The sequence below is a fragment of the Xiphophorus couchianus genome, chromosome 22 (genome assembly GCF_001444195.1).
Source record: "Xiphophorus couchianus chromosome 22, X_couchianus-1.0, whole genome shotgun sequence".
In the NCBI taxonomy this organism is placed as follows: Eukaryota; Metazoa; Chordata; class Actinopteri; order Cyprinodontiformes; family Poeciliidae; genus Xiphophorus; species Xiphophorus couchianus.
The window spans coordinates 12,150,036-12,163,581 of NC_040249.1; the positions used below are offsets into that span (position 1 = coordinate 12,150,036).

A 13,546-nucleotide genomic window follows, 5' to 3' on the forward strand; every position below is an offset into this window, starting at 1 on the left:
ATATTAACCAAGTGAGAGCTCTGTTTGTAAGCTGAAAGTGCATTTGAATAATGGCTTTGGTACAGAGGACAAGCATATGTCATGCATGGAGAAAAAAGTATAACAAACGTATTTACTGTCTGTATTTTGTCTCCAAAAACGCATGTTTGTGTCACAAAGCAACATTCTATGACAAAAAACTATCACTAAAAAATATCGCATAATCAGGAAATTGTTTCTTTTAGTTCTTACTGCAAAAGGGGTTGGGTCTTCTTGCTTTATAACTAAAGAAAACGAGGTTAGAATGTGGTATGAGCTTTGGGATTGCTTGTGTTCATAGTATAATACATGTTTTTATGTGCATAGTCATATTTTCTTGAGCCTAACAATCTAGATTTTATTGTTTCAGCCAAACCAAAGTTAAAATAAACATAGACAGCACAGTCAGATGGGAGGAAAATTTGAATCTGCCTAGTCTTATCTAACTCTTCCAACGTCCAGATGTTTTGTTACCTGTATCAATGCTGCACAAATGGTGTAGATTGAGCTCATAGGTTTAGTATGTTCAATATTAAACCAGAACAAGTATGCTTACTCATTTTGCATCATCAATAGAATGAGTAAACATAAAATGGCAAGCAAAGCAGAGGACGTAAAATGTGAAGCAAATTAAAGTCCATGACCTTCCATGCCCTGCTGCCTTTCAAAGCAGACTAATATCACTCTAAAAACAAACTCTGTTTGCATGCAAAGTGTTGCAAAATATCATGTTGGAGTTAATTCTTCAGTGACAGGTTGACAAACTGCACTCACACACGATCCATTTCTCTTTTGCATTACTGTAATAACTAAAACACTTACATAGAAACGCTTTTTTATCCACGATGGCAAAAACTGTAGAGGAATGTGTGCTTTAAATGGTTTGCTCATTTTTTACCCTCTCAAACTTTTTTGGATTTTTGTCACGTTTAACAAAATGTAGTGCATTTCATTGTGATTTCATGACTAACATAAATTAGTGCATAATTGTGAAGTGGAGAGAAGTTACACAATATTTCATTATCTTTTCAAGCCAAAAACCCCAAGAAGTTTGTGATGCATTTTTCTTCAGCCTCTCTTCACTCTAATACCCTGTAATAAAATGCAATATAAGTAACTGCCATCAGAAATCCACATGCATATCATTTAATCTCAAAGTAACAACATTTGTTCTGTGAAAGTCTCAGATGTTTCTTAGAGAACATTATTGAACAAACAGCCTCATCTATACCAAGGAGGAGGAGGCAAAAATGTTAAAACTAAAACATAAAACGAAAATGTTCCAGTTATTAGAATTTAAAGATACTGGTTATCAAGAGTGAAGTATCCTGCTTCCAGCAGTTTGATGGATTCCTCCCCCTCCTGGTGGTGCATCATGAAAGTTCTGCCCCCCAACCAGTTGTGTAAAGGGGCAGTATTAAATATTTTCCAGGCACATAGTGCCATTTTGTATCACAATCAAGTGACTATGTTACCTTCACTTGTTTTAAAATTGCTACATGTATCAAATATGACTTAAAAGAAATTTGCAACAATTCTTAGAAGCGTTGGACAGAGTAGTTTGTATTAGAAGCTCAGCAGACTCACAGTTCCACGAGGTGTCTGCTAATTGCTGCTAACGCTAGTCTGGGGGAGCTGAGTGAAGTAGATGTGGGGAAAGGGAGCTCACACCCTAATGGATGCCACAACAGAGTCAGTGATTTCTCAAATAAGCATGAAAGAATAAAAGCAACAATTTCTGTATGTTTTTAATTAAACATACATAGTGGCATGAGTCCCTGCCCCCCGCTTCACCCATTGTGAAATCCCACCCACCCCTCCGCTCTTACAACCCGAGAATCTGAATGGCAACAGCACCTAATACACACATTTGTAAACAAATATGTTATTGCTTATTTTAAACCTGTTTGTTTTACTACATCACTTTGAAATATTTCACAAAACAGTTTTATGAAAATGTATTACTTTCGTTGAATTTTGCATCGTTACAGTTTGGACAATATTTGTTTATCTAAAGATGTGACAATAAAAATAATCTAATGAGCAAATATGCTCCACATTTTATTGTTTTTCTTTTGCAAAACATCACAAAAACTATCCGCAATCTTCCACTTCACAGTGATACATTATTGAGTGTTTCCTTTCTTTTATTTTCTATGGATATGTACAATCATTTTTTTGTTTTAATACAGGTTTTATAAGTTGGGATAAAAGAAGCCATGAGTTCTGTTTTACATCAAAGCATTTTAATGTCACAGCATGTCGACAGTCCGGGCACAAGGTTTAGTTATGAATACACTCTTCCACTTGAGTAGGAATTATGTTTATTTTTTTTGTTTCAGTCGTGATCATTGCGCCAATTCCTTCAACATGAGGGTGTTTTCCTGTCAGTAAAACAGTGATTAATGTGTGCTTCCCTGTATGGGGGGGGGAGGTTGGATGGTACAACATCTTCATGGTTCATTTGCCCTCTCTGACTCATTCATCCACAACTAGGAAAAGAACTAAACAACATACTCCTTTGCTGTTGCACAAAGCAACAGCAAAGGACAACAGCATACGAGTTCACAACTCGTTTATATAAAAGAGTTGTGAACATTAAGCTCAAAGACATATAACTGAGGTGTTAAAATTCTAAAAACAGCATTTTAGATGCAAAAACAAATCGCACGGACAACAAAAATAATTTCAGTCCTTACTGACTAAATATTTTGTAAGCCACAAAACCCCTTCAACAAAGCTCATATGTTAATGTTGGTGTTTCATGGAGTTTTAAATGATTCTTAAATATGCCCCATGAGGAAAATCAACAACTAAATTTGTGACAGATGCTCACTAGATTTCACTCATAAAGGTAAGATTTTTACTCAGAGTAGGTTTAGAAATCGTACTCAAGTGGTTTGGAGGATTGTAGAAGCTGCTGCAGAGAAAACATAAAACATAAAAATGCAAACTATATGCTGAGACTAGACTTCAGAAACTGTTACATGTTATGACAATATGACTCTTTTTTTTCTCATATATTTTGAGGTAGGCTATTTGTTGGCAGTTCTTAGCACTGCTGAATTGCATCAAAAGACTCCAGGTTTGAATTGGGTCTTTCTGCATGGAGTTTGTACATTGTCCTGGTGCGTGGGTTCTCTCCGGGTTCTCAGGCTTCCTCTCACAGTTAAGGCTACTCCGTCACTCTAATCTGCTCTTGGAGCAGAGCTAGTCTGAGCATGGAGACATTTTTGTATTAACTTATGATGGACTGATGACTTGTCCAGACTGCAATCCGCTTCTCGTCCAATGACCGCTAGAGGCAGCAGAGACCCACTCCTGGTTTAAATCTCAGCAAACTCTTCCCAAAGTTTATTTGTACAATCCAAAAACAAAATAAAATCACAAGCGTTTAGTTTGTTTGGTTTTTTTTCTCTAAGGAAATAGGAAAAATGAAATATTCAAATGTACAGTAGAAGCATAAAAATGCGGAGAAGTAGAATATTTTTTATGGTAGTACAAACGATTTTTGTACCGTCTTTGGTACAACAAGATTTTTGTAATTCAGGAAGGGTTTGATGAAATAAAAGGGGGTGAAGTTTCTCTGCTCTCCCAAATTTTGGAGAGTTACTCCTACAACAAAAATAAAAAAAAATACATAATTATTTCCCTTTTCTGGCCACCCCTATGAGCTGTGTGCAACTCAAATAATTTCAAAATTAAATCTTGGAGATCTTAGAGAAAGTGCAAAACGCACCTAAAATATTTTTCTGCAATATGTTTATTTTCATGATGTCTTTCAAATGTTCACTTTCTATGTTATTATTATTATTATTATTATTATTATTATTATTATTATTATTATTATTATTATTATTATTATTAAGTAATTGATTTTTGCAGAAGGGCGTAAAAAATATTTTCTACAAAGATTCACATGTGAACTTTGCAAGACACACAAACATTAGAACGTTCCTCCATATGACCTGTCAGTGCTGTAGGGCTGGTAGCATTGGTGTAGGAAGGGCTGCTGGTACTGATAGCCGTGGTACAGTGGCACAGTCGTGGGAAGGTGGGCTCCACTGCCCGGAATCCACGGCTTTTGCTCATTTCTCACCAGCACTTTAACCGCCACGGTCTTTGGTGAGCTGAGCGCCGCCAGGTCAGTGGCCAGCTGGCGCCGTTTCGTTTTGTATCTCCGGTTCTGGAACCAGATTTTCACCTGTGTCTCTGTGAGTTTCAAGGCGCATGCCAGGTCTGCCCGCTCGGGACCAGATAGGTACCTCTGGGCGCTGAAACGACGCTCCAGCTCGTGGACCTGCTCGTGGGAGAAAGCCGCTCTGGAGCGCTTCTTCGCGGCCGCGCAGTGGCTCTCCTCGGGGGAACAGCTGGATGTCTCCCCGCCTCGGTGGTAGTGGTGGAGAAACCCCTTCATTCCTGCTTCCACATAGTTCCTTTGCCGCTTATTCTGCTCCACATACTGCATGCCTGCACTCTCTGCGGTACCTGACAACAATAACAGTCAATTATTAACGTTTTTTTTCCTTTATTAAGCCGAATAAAGCCAATATATGACACTATGTGGAACTGAAAATCCAACACATTCTATGAAGAAAATTAATCTTAAATGCCGTTTACACCATCACAACCAGACGGCTTCCGAACGGTTTTCCATCATGTCAAGACAATTAAAAGCAACACAACCTACTCAAAAAAATTATAATAATAAAAAAAATTCCATTGCATTAAGCTTAAAATGGCTAGTCAATAAATTTTGTTTTAAAATATTCTCCATTGACATTTGATTATTTAAGATAAGCTGAAAATAAGTTGGCTCTTTTACAATTAATAATTAAGCAATTTTTATGGTCAGATATTTAGCCGAAGCAATTGTACAAACCTGCCCCTCTAACAAGACAAATACCAAATACATAGTGTATTTTCCCCGTCTTTTTAAAGTTTACTTAATTTTAGTAATTTTTCAGACATGAATTAGGTACAACGCCACAGCTAAAAAAATATTAAATAGTCAAATTTAAATAAATGTTTTTTCTTCTAAATGAAAACCTTACCTTCTCTGAACTGAGTCGCAGCCCCTCCTTCTTTCTTGCCGGTGCCGGATCGGTGGCTTTCAGACACGCGTTTACCAGGAGAAAGTCTTTTCTGAATGGCGTTATCAAAGCCCGCGCGTAAATTGCGCGCAAGTGCGCAAAGCTCCTCTGCAGCTGTGTTGCCGGGATTCCCACAGGGAGCCTCCAGGCCGGTAAGAATGTCTTTGATTAAGAAGGTTGAAAACTTCGATGTCATGATGCACTGGAAGACCACAAGAAGCTGTGTCCAAACTCTGCACTGCAGCTCATGGAAGCATCAAGTCATAAGCCGCTCCAAAGTAAGCCTCTCGATCAGATGTCTTTCTATTGCTTTCATTTATTTTGCCGTCAAACGAGTCCAGTCCCTTAAAGAGAAGTCTCTGCAAGAAACTGCCAAGAGTTTAACTGTCCTCGATAAGAGCTTTAGTGAAAACGCGATAGGTTTTCTCCTCCTGCCCCCTCATTAGCGCCGCCCCGTTACAACCTTGGTGCAGCTTGCACAGAAGAAAAGTGACTCTACATAAAAACGACTTCAGTTCTGTTTAGTTCTAGCTTACTGATTCAGTTTAAATGTAAGTGCATCAAAAGTCACTTCACAAAATTTTTACTCACAAAAATCACTGAGTAAAAAATGGCCATTTCAACTACCAGAAAATCTCAAAATGATGTAATAAAAAAATATGAAAATAAAATAAACAGAAGCGGACCTTCAACACAGACAAACACACTATTCTTGTGAAACAGAGTAGCATTATTTGTGTGCTAAATATAAATAAAATAAAATGTCTCAATAAATGTAGTGCATAAAATGAATTGAGCGTTTGTAAGTAGGCGCCCCATCCATTAATGTACCTCTATAAATAACTTGACATAAACCTGATTTGTGAAACTATTTGTTTTTGTTTGTCAATAAAATTAGTCATCCATTAACCTCAAATGAGCGATTGTAGCGCCGCCATGTGGGAAAGATTATTGGCTTCCAAGCTAAGTGCAAATAAAACTAAGTGATAACAGCCCCCACCCAAATGGACAGAAAAGCTATTACACAATCAGCAAGCCTAGCTCCAAGGTAAGGAGATGTGATGACAGATGCAGAGATCTGTCTACTCCCTGGGTCTTTGTGTTCTTCCTCTGACTAACCAGATAAATCTTTCTGCTTTCCACAGAACCAGATCTGCTCAGGGTGTCACAACACGTCTGAGGGAAATTATGGATTTTTTTTTTTAGACACTGTCCTAATTTCAATCCTTCCTCTAAGTTAATTAAGCAACGCTGGTTAAACAGGTAGCCGACAACTTTACTCACCATGCAAAACTGTTTTGTCTGGACTGATCCTTTTGGAGGTTTGGTAGCATGCAGTTGCAATTAACATATTCTCCACCTAGAATGCATCACTCTAGGAAGAGGAGGAAGAGGAAGTTAGCTCTCTGTTTCTAATGCTAAAGATGCAAAAAGATAATATGTCATTTTGAAATGCCCAGTGCAGCTTGTCATCATTTGCACCTATTAAACAAACTGTTCATATTTAACCAATAAAGTCAGAGTAGACATTTGCATACATTTTATTTGGATATATTCCAATCAATATTAGTATAAATTATGTACATTTAGCAGCCATAATGCACTTACTCTCACTTACTCATCTATCTATATTTTATCAATCAAATCATCTGTTTATTAACAACATAATAACAAGTATTTAGCAAATTAACTTATAAAAGCAAATAAATGAAAAAAAAAAAAAATTAAAGACCCATTAGCTCACAACACAATACACCAGAAAATTCAGGCTTATGATGTAACTGAACCAGAAATAAAGTCCTTAAATCTATTCCAACATTGCATCGTGTGAACAATTTCCTTGACAATCACAGCTAAGATGTGCCATTCTTTGGCATTAACAGTTTCAGAATTAGGGAGCTTGATTTTAGCCTTATCATGGGACTACTTAAATCTAGAGACAGACTTTTGAAATCTATTCTGGTTAGCTGGCTTGTAAAACTTTGTAAGACTCAAGGTGTGTACTTTATTGGCAGCTGCCTCAGGATTACAAATCTCAGTTTAAGGTTAACTTTAGTGTAATCCCTTACTAAGCTAAATCTTCTTGCAGCAACAGAAACTTTCTCAGCTTTATTATGATCGCTCCTAATGTTTAATGATGTATTCATCACACTCTTCATATTATTTTATCTAACACTGGGCACAGTATGTTAGAATAGCCAATGACTGAATCAAAATGATCATCAATCAAACTGTGTTAATTTTTCACTTCAGACTTTACAATGATAACATAATGTAAACATGCCCAGCACAACCTTCCTTATCTGCTTTTCGTATTCTCATTAATAACTTGCCTGGGGTCTACATTTTGGTTCTAAAAAGCCATGTTTGATTTATCTGCTACACCATTTTTAAAAAAACTCTAGTAAACTATCTGCTACGCTGTTTTCCATTATCTCTATGTGCTACCATCAACTGATTAGATACTTTGCTCAAGCTCTATTAGGACAAAAATACTGATTTGTTGAAAATAATGCTGGAAGCAATACTATTAAGCTTTAACTATAATGTTTAACTTGAAAATAAAACGGAAGCCGAACTGTATTTTGTTTAGGCAGTACATATTGAGAACGGATTACATTCAGTAGAAGCAAATAGGAGCCCCATGAATTTTATTTTAACAAACAACAAATGGCAAAACAGAGATATTTGCTGAACCTTTCATGACAATATCAAGGACATTATTTTGAAACTAATCATTTCTCTGATTTTGAGTCAATACCTCACAATTTGCAGTGTAAACTACCTTAAAATTTCAATTTTGAATTGCTGTGGCTTACTGTCTATTTTCAGTTAGCTTGTCCACATTTGACAAGCTAACTGCCCACATTTGAAAGTACGATTTTCTCCTCCAGTTGCAAGTTAATTTATTGCTAACTTTTGTAAAAGTGTGTCACATCAAATTCTTCACCTTTTTATACTCTAGCGTTCAGGTCACAACAATGTTTACTTTCAAAGTGTATCCAGGCCAAATGTGGGAAGCAAACCTCATACAGCCAGAACTCCCATCATTCATCTTCCGTATGGACGCGTTTGATTTCCTGTCCTGCACTGTGGTTCTGTTTCCCCCCCCCCCCTAAGGTCCTTGAGTGGTTGCCATTGGAGACCTTTCTGTTTTGGGAAACTCCGCGAGCTTACAGCTCCGCGATGCGCAGCTATCTTTGGAAGCACGCGCGATAGCGATCGCGGGCGCCTGCCTTTCAGAGCGCTGGTTGCTCAGCCTGCTGCGTCCTCAGGCATCGCCGTCCTGTCGCCAGCTCTATTTACACTAGTGACTCTGCAGCACTTAGAGCTGACACCAGGTATGTCCTAAACCGGCAGAGCAGTAGCCAGAGGAAGTGACCAGGGAGGCTATCAGAAGAGACAAACACTCTGTTTACTTTGCCATTCATCTCCATTAATAGCGTCTGAGCGTTCTGCCATGCCTTGTAGGTAAAGGTATTTGCTGAAGTCCATCTCCAGCAGAGTGGGAGTGTTTGTTGTTGTGTGTGTTTGTGCTTAGGATGTGTGATGCATCAAGCTTAAATTTGCTGAAAATTTGATTTATTAAATTATTATTATTATTATTATTGTTGTTGTTGTTGTTGTTGTTGTTGTTGTAGCAGCAATAGTAGTATTTTTATATATTTTTTCCAACAGTATGATGAGCTCTGATGGTTTACAAGCTGTGTGTGTTCCGATGATATCGGCTGTCTGGTTAATGTCCATCTCTGAATCCTGACCGGACGTAAGCTCCCTTTTAAATTTTCTCTGTTTCTGGTTCTTGTCTCAGACTTTCTCACAGGGGGATTTTTTTTTTTTTTTTTTAGTTTTGCTTGAGAAATGGTTTGAAACTTTGAAAAATGTTGGAATAAAACTCACCGGATAACATTTTAGAGGGGCAATCTGAACAGAAAGCGTGCCAGTAGGCACAGAAAGAGACAAACACTAAGGCAAGTTGTGCTTTTTGTCTGGTTTTCTTTCTTCACTCCGTCGCCGTCGATTATTCTCATATTAATGCTTAGTCACTGCACCGCTCAGATCCTGTTAATCGCCAGTTTTATTGCATTTATAGACTTTCAGTATCATTCATAAAAAGAAAAAAAAAAAAAACAGTATTAAACACAAGTAAAGCTGTACACGAGTAGTAAAAAATCTCAACATAATACTGTACGCACGAAGCGCTTGCAATGACTTGTGGTTTTGTTATGGCTCCATTGAAGCAGGCCCCTTCCTCTTCATCCAACATTTAATTGTCCAAACTCCAGATTTAATTGTTTAAAAGCTAATTGCAATTCAGAAATGCACATATCAGTTTCTGTTATTTTAGGATTACTTTACATCCATAGTCTAACACTGCAAATAGTCCAAGTAGATCTAAAGAAATGAATCTTCAGTATTGTAATTTTTCATCCCAGTCTGTGGTTTATGGTTACTTCATTCGCTACACCTACTTAAAGCCAACATATAGTTTGCATGATCGTAATCTTGAGTCCATTCATTAATCCATTGAAGCCTGTCCCAGCTACCATGCCCGGATGCCCTGCAGGGTTCCCTGGCAGGGTTGGATCACCGGTCCTTGAGGAGCCTGGCTTTGCGTCTGCGCGCCCAGATTTCCCAAATTCATGTTCATGAACGCATTCGGAGCGCTGTTGCTCGGTGGAAGAGCGGGCAAACTAGCATAAGTACAAGAGTATGTGTTATTGTACACAGAGTTGTTGTAGCTGTAGGCCGGGTAGTTGTAGCTGTAAGGATTCGGAGCTGCTACTGTGTAAGGACTGTTATAGTTCTGCGATCCGGCCAGACAAGGCCTCCCGTCCCGGACCAGGACCGGCACCGCCACCCTCCGCGGCGGTGGTGGATGGTGATGATGGTGGTGGTGATGGTGGTGCCCCGCGATCTCAAGCGTCTTGTCTTGTCGCTGCCTCTTACATTTGTACCTCCTGTTCTGGAACCAGATCTTGACCTGGGTGGAGGTGAGCTTCAGGGAGCTGGCCAGGTGCTCCCTCTCTGGGGCGGACAGGTAGCGCTGCTGCTTGAAGCGCCGCTCCAGCTCGAACACCTGGGCCTGGGAGAAAAGGACGCGGGGCTTCCTCCTGGTCCTCTGCTGCTTGGTGACGGGCTTCTCTGACTCTGTGTCCTCTCCACAATCGCCTCTCAGAGCACCACAGCTTTCTGTTAAGAAAATAAATAAATACATTTTTGGTAAAGTGATTGTATGTAAACAAAGTCAATTAATTGAATTGAATTTGTGTAAGTGATTGTATTATATTGGAAAGATCTGCCTACATTTTTTTATATGAATTGATCTATTTATTCTGCAAAATATCATAATTTGCGCTAAATAACTTAACTAAAATAACCAGGTAATCACATAGCCTCATTACCTAAATTTCTTAAATAATGTTTAGTAAAATAAAGCATCACTGATATTTAATGTCATTTATTTATTAATTGTTTGTGTTTCTAAAAATCAAATAGGTATTAAAATAGAAAATGAAAAGTAAACATTAAAACGTCAAATTCACTTGTGGAAAAAGTCAAACATAAAATTCAAGCCCTTCGCAAACTCAAAACATGTTTAGTCAGGTAAATGCGCGTATTTTTTAATTGTTGCCAGAGGTTACGGTTAGATCTAGGCTATACGTAAACTCAAATGATTATAAAAGCTATCAAGCATTATTTGTTATTATGCACAAATTCCATCAAAAATCCCGACCTTTGCACCGTTTATGTATTCTTACATAAACGGTTCAAATGTAAAAGTTGATGACTACATTTTACAACAAAATCGGAGAAGATTCTCACACTTCTCGGAGTATTTGCAGCACATGTTATGTTAGCTTGTGCGCTTTGCAAGTTTGCAAATGTCATCTTATGCCCTATTTACGTATTTACTGTCACTGTAATACAGCTCACATTGCCAAGTAGCTCATGCAATTATGATAACCGTTCAGTTTTCCACTCACTGCCGCCGTGCTCCTCCTGTTCGCTCTGCAGGTGCGGGTCTGCTGAATGAATTTGTGCCGGGTCTCCGAACACATCCGCGGCCAATCCGGACTCCGTCAGTCGGTCCTGAACGCTCAGCGCGCTAAGGTACGACATCCTCTCCTCGCTCTCCGACAGGCAGGAGCTGATGGGGCTGGGGCTGTCCCTGCCCGCCAGCATGCAGGAGGGCGGCGAGTGAGAGCCGAACGGCTTGTTTGGGAAGGTTCCCGGCTGTGCCAGCGCGCCGGAGAGGCCGAAGCAGGAGATCAGCTGAAGCTGTTGCTGCTGAGACTGTTGCTGCAGCTCCAGCTTTAGAATGTCCTTCACGGAAAAGGGCGTGGTGGACGCAGCTACAGCTGGACTGGGAATCATGATTATCATATAGGTAATTTTAAAAAGCGCCACAAAGCCCAAGCAGAGATCCGATTTCTATCAGGCTTGCGAATAAAGAAGGTTAATAGCCCGTGCGTAAAGCTGGAAAATGGTCGCGCTCTGCTGCCTTTCCACGCAGATCAGGGAGGGCTGGGTGTCTTTCAGCTGTGACATGCCTCTCCACGGGCTGTGCGCCTGTGGCTGGAGGGCTCACACAGAAAAAGAGAGAGGTCGGTCCTGTTTGGCTGGCTAACATTCAGTTATCTGGAGAAAGAGCTGGGTCAGCCAAGATGCTGTCCTCTCTCTTTCAGTGACGTTCCGCAGCGGGGGGAGGGACTCCGGGACCTTCTGTACATGTTTCCCTGCGTCAGTGAGTGATTCCTAATTTATGACATTTTATTGACACCAACGACTCTTCTCGGGCAGCTATAGGTGTGAAAGGTAAGCACGTTTTACGCATCTTGTTTTCTCACACCAGTAAGCATTTATCTAATTACTTATTTTAATTTGGCAAATAATTCACTACTTTCACAAAGAAAAATGTTTTTGTTTTTTTTACTTAACACCCTCTTTTTCATAGCTATACTTGGGCTGTAATGCATTTTGATCAAAGTGTTTTTGCTGTTTGGCCCAACAATCACCGCATCTCTTCCCATCGTCACCTTGGTGGTTTTAAGATAAGCAATACCTTCATTTCCTGCCGCAGAAAATCATGACTGAGATAATCTATCTGCGGTAAACCAGATGCAAACCAGGAGGACGTTTAGGATCCTAATTCATTTACTTATATGAGACTCCGCATGTTGCAGGTTTGGTTTCTGTAAAATTTTGGACACCTGATGTTTTCCTTTTATTTGCGCACTAAAAGATAAAATGCGTAATACATTTTACATAAAAAGTAAAAATAGAAAAAAAACAAAACTTATCTAAGATGTATTTTTTAATGAGCTGTGAAAAATAGACAATAATTATCTCAGTCGGAGAAAACGTTTATTTAGGCAGAGGAAAATTTACTCCACTGTGGTTTTACTTGCTGCAGAAAAATTCTATTGCTTCTTTTTCCGATTCAACTTGTCTGAATTTAAGTAAGATCTTTGAGTTTTAAATGATAATCTTGGAATTTTCCAGCTCTATGACACATCGCTTGAATTGTAACTGTTTTGGTGAGATCTTCAAAACAGATTGAAGAGCCATGGTCACGCTTCTGTTGTTTATGCAGTATGTTGTATTGAAATGTCTGATTAAAACCGATGTAAAATAAAGAGCGAGAAAGAACGTTCTACGGGAAAAATATGAGTGGGTCGGGTGTTTAGCATACGGTTCACCCCTCTTCATCCTATTTCGCAATTCTTTCAAAGTGAGACATATAAAACGTTTAAATAATTACTGCTCAGTGAGACCTTCCCGATGAATTTTTAATACCATATAATTGCAATTATTTCTTATTTTTATTGTTTTCATATTGTTTTTATTTTAAGTCTCGACCTGCTTCATCTACAACACGAAAAGCAATATTTTACTAATAAATAAATAAGATAATTATGCCTTAAGTCTGAGTATGTGTGTCTTTATGTCTGCATGTCTCTGTGTTGGTCTGGACTGACTGACAGGCTATTTGTCCCGGACAGTACAGAGATAAAAATCCTGCCGCAGCCTCACCAAGTTTTGAGTGATGTTTTGAGCTCAGAGGTCGGTGTTCATCTAGGTTTCTGTTTTATCATTTTCTTGCACTTTATTTATTTACATCTGTCCATTTTCCCCTTGTGTTGTTAATTTTTTTTGTTTTCACTTGAGTTTTGGACTGATAGTTTCCTTAGATTATTGAATTTTCTGTTTATTGCTTAAATTAGTTCCAAGCCAATCTTCCGTCAGCTTACTTTCCTGCACAGCTATTACTCATCACCTCATTTCCCTCTGCCTGATTTCTCCCTCAGCTGTGCGCGATTCCCTCCTGATTAGCTCTGCTGGTTCTTTTGTCTCCTCCGCCTCTCCTTTGCATTTAACCTCTCCGGTTTGCATTGCCCCTCCGTCATACTCCATGAAATGGTCCTTCCCCC

The 13,546-nt window shown here is 39.0% G+C and overlaps 2 protein-coding genes and 1 long non-coding RNA gene across 3 annotated transcripts; 1 reads left to right on the forward strand and 2 right to left on the reverse strand.

Moving 5' to 3' along the window:
- Positions 1 to 2,161: 2,161 nt before the first annotated feature.
- nkx3.3 (NK3 homeobox 3) lies at positions 2,162 to 5,509 on the reverse strand. The gene is made up of 2 exons (XM_028006244.1): positions 5,073 to 5,509; positions 2,162 to 4,506 (listed from the first exon to the last, which is right to left on the reverse strand). The coding sequence occupies exons 1-2, from the start codon at positions 5,305 to 5,307 to the stop codon at positions 3,965 to 3,967; spliced, it is 777 nt and encodes a 258-aa protein (XP_027862045.1). The 5' UTR covers positions 5,308 to 5,509; the 3' UTR covers positions 2,162 to 3,964.
- Positions 5,510 to 7,646: 2,137 nt separating this feature from the next.
- Positions 7,647 to 10,212, forward strand: LOC114137567 (uncharacterized). Its single transcript, XR_003594019.1, has 3 exons — positions 7,647 to 8,452; positions 8,790 to 8,877; positions 10,088 to 10,212. It is a non-coding gene; the product is annotated as an uncharacterized LOC114137567 (long non-coding RNA).
- Positions 8,889 to 12,004, reverse strand: nkx2.3 (NK2 homeobox 3). The gene is made up of 2 exons (XM_028006245.1): positions 11,099 to 12,004; positions 8,889 to 10,304 (listed from the first exon to the last, which is right to left on the reverse strand). Exons 1-2 carry the CDS (start codon positions 11,496 to 11,498, stop codon positions 9,655 to 9,657), a joined length of 1,050 nt encoding a protein of 349 aa, XP_027862046.1. The 5' UTR covers positions 11,499 to 12,004; the 3' UTR covers positions 8,889 to 9,654.
- Positions 12,005 to 13,546: the final 1,542 nt, after the last annotated feature.

Coding starts and splice junctions, on each gene's coding strand:
- nkx3.3 (XM_028006244.1), bottom strand. CDS start 5,307: ATGACATCGAAGTTTTCAACCTTCTTAATCAAAGACATTCTTACCGGC. Junction 4,507..5,072: donor TGCGACTCAGTTCAGAGAAG/GTAAGGTTTTCA, acceptor TATTGTTGTCAG/GTACCGCAGAGAGTGCAGGC.
- nkx2.3 (XM_028006245.1), bottom strand. CDS start 11,498: ATGATAATCATGATTCCCAGTCCAGCTGTAGCTGCGTCCACCACGCCC. Junction 10,305..11,098: donor ACAGGAGGAGCACGGCGGCA/GTGAGTGGAAAA, acceptor TTTTCTTAACAG/AAAGCTGTGGTGCTCTGAGA.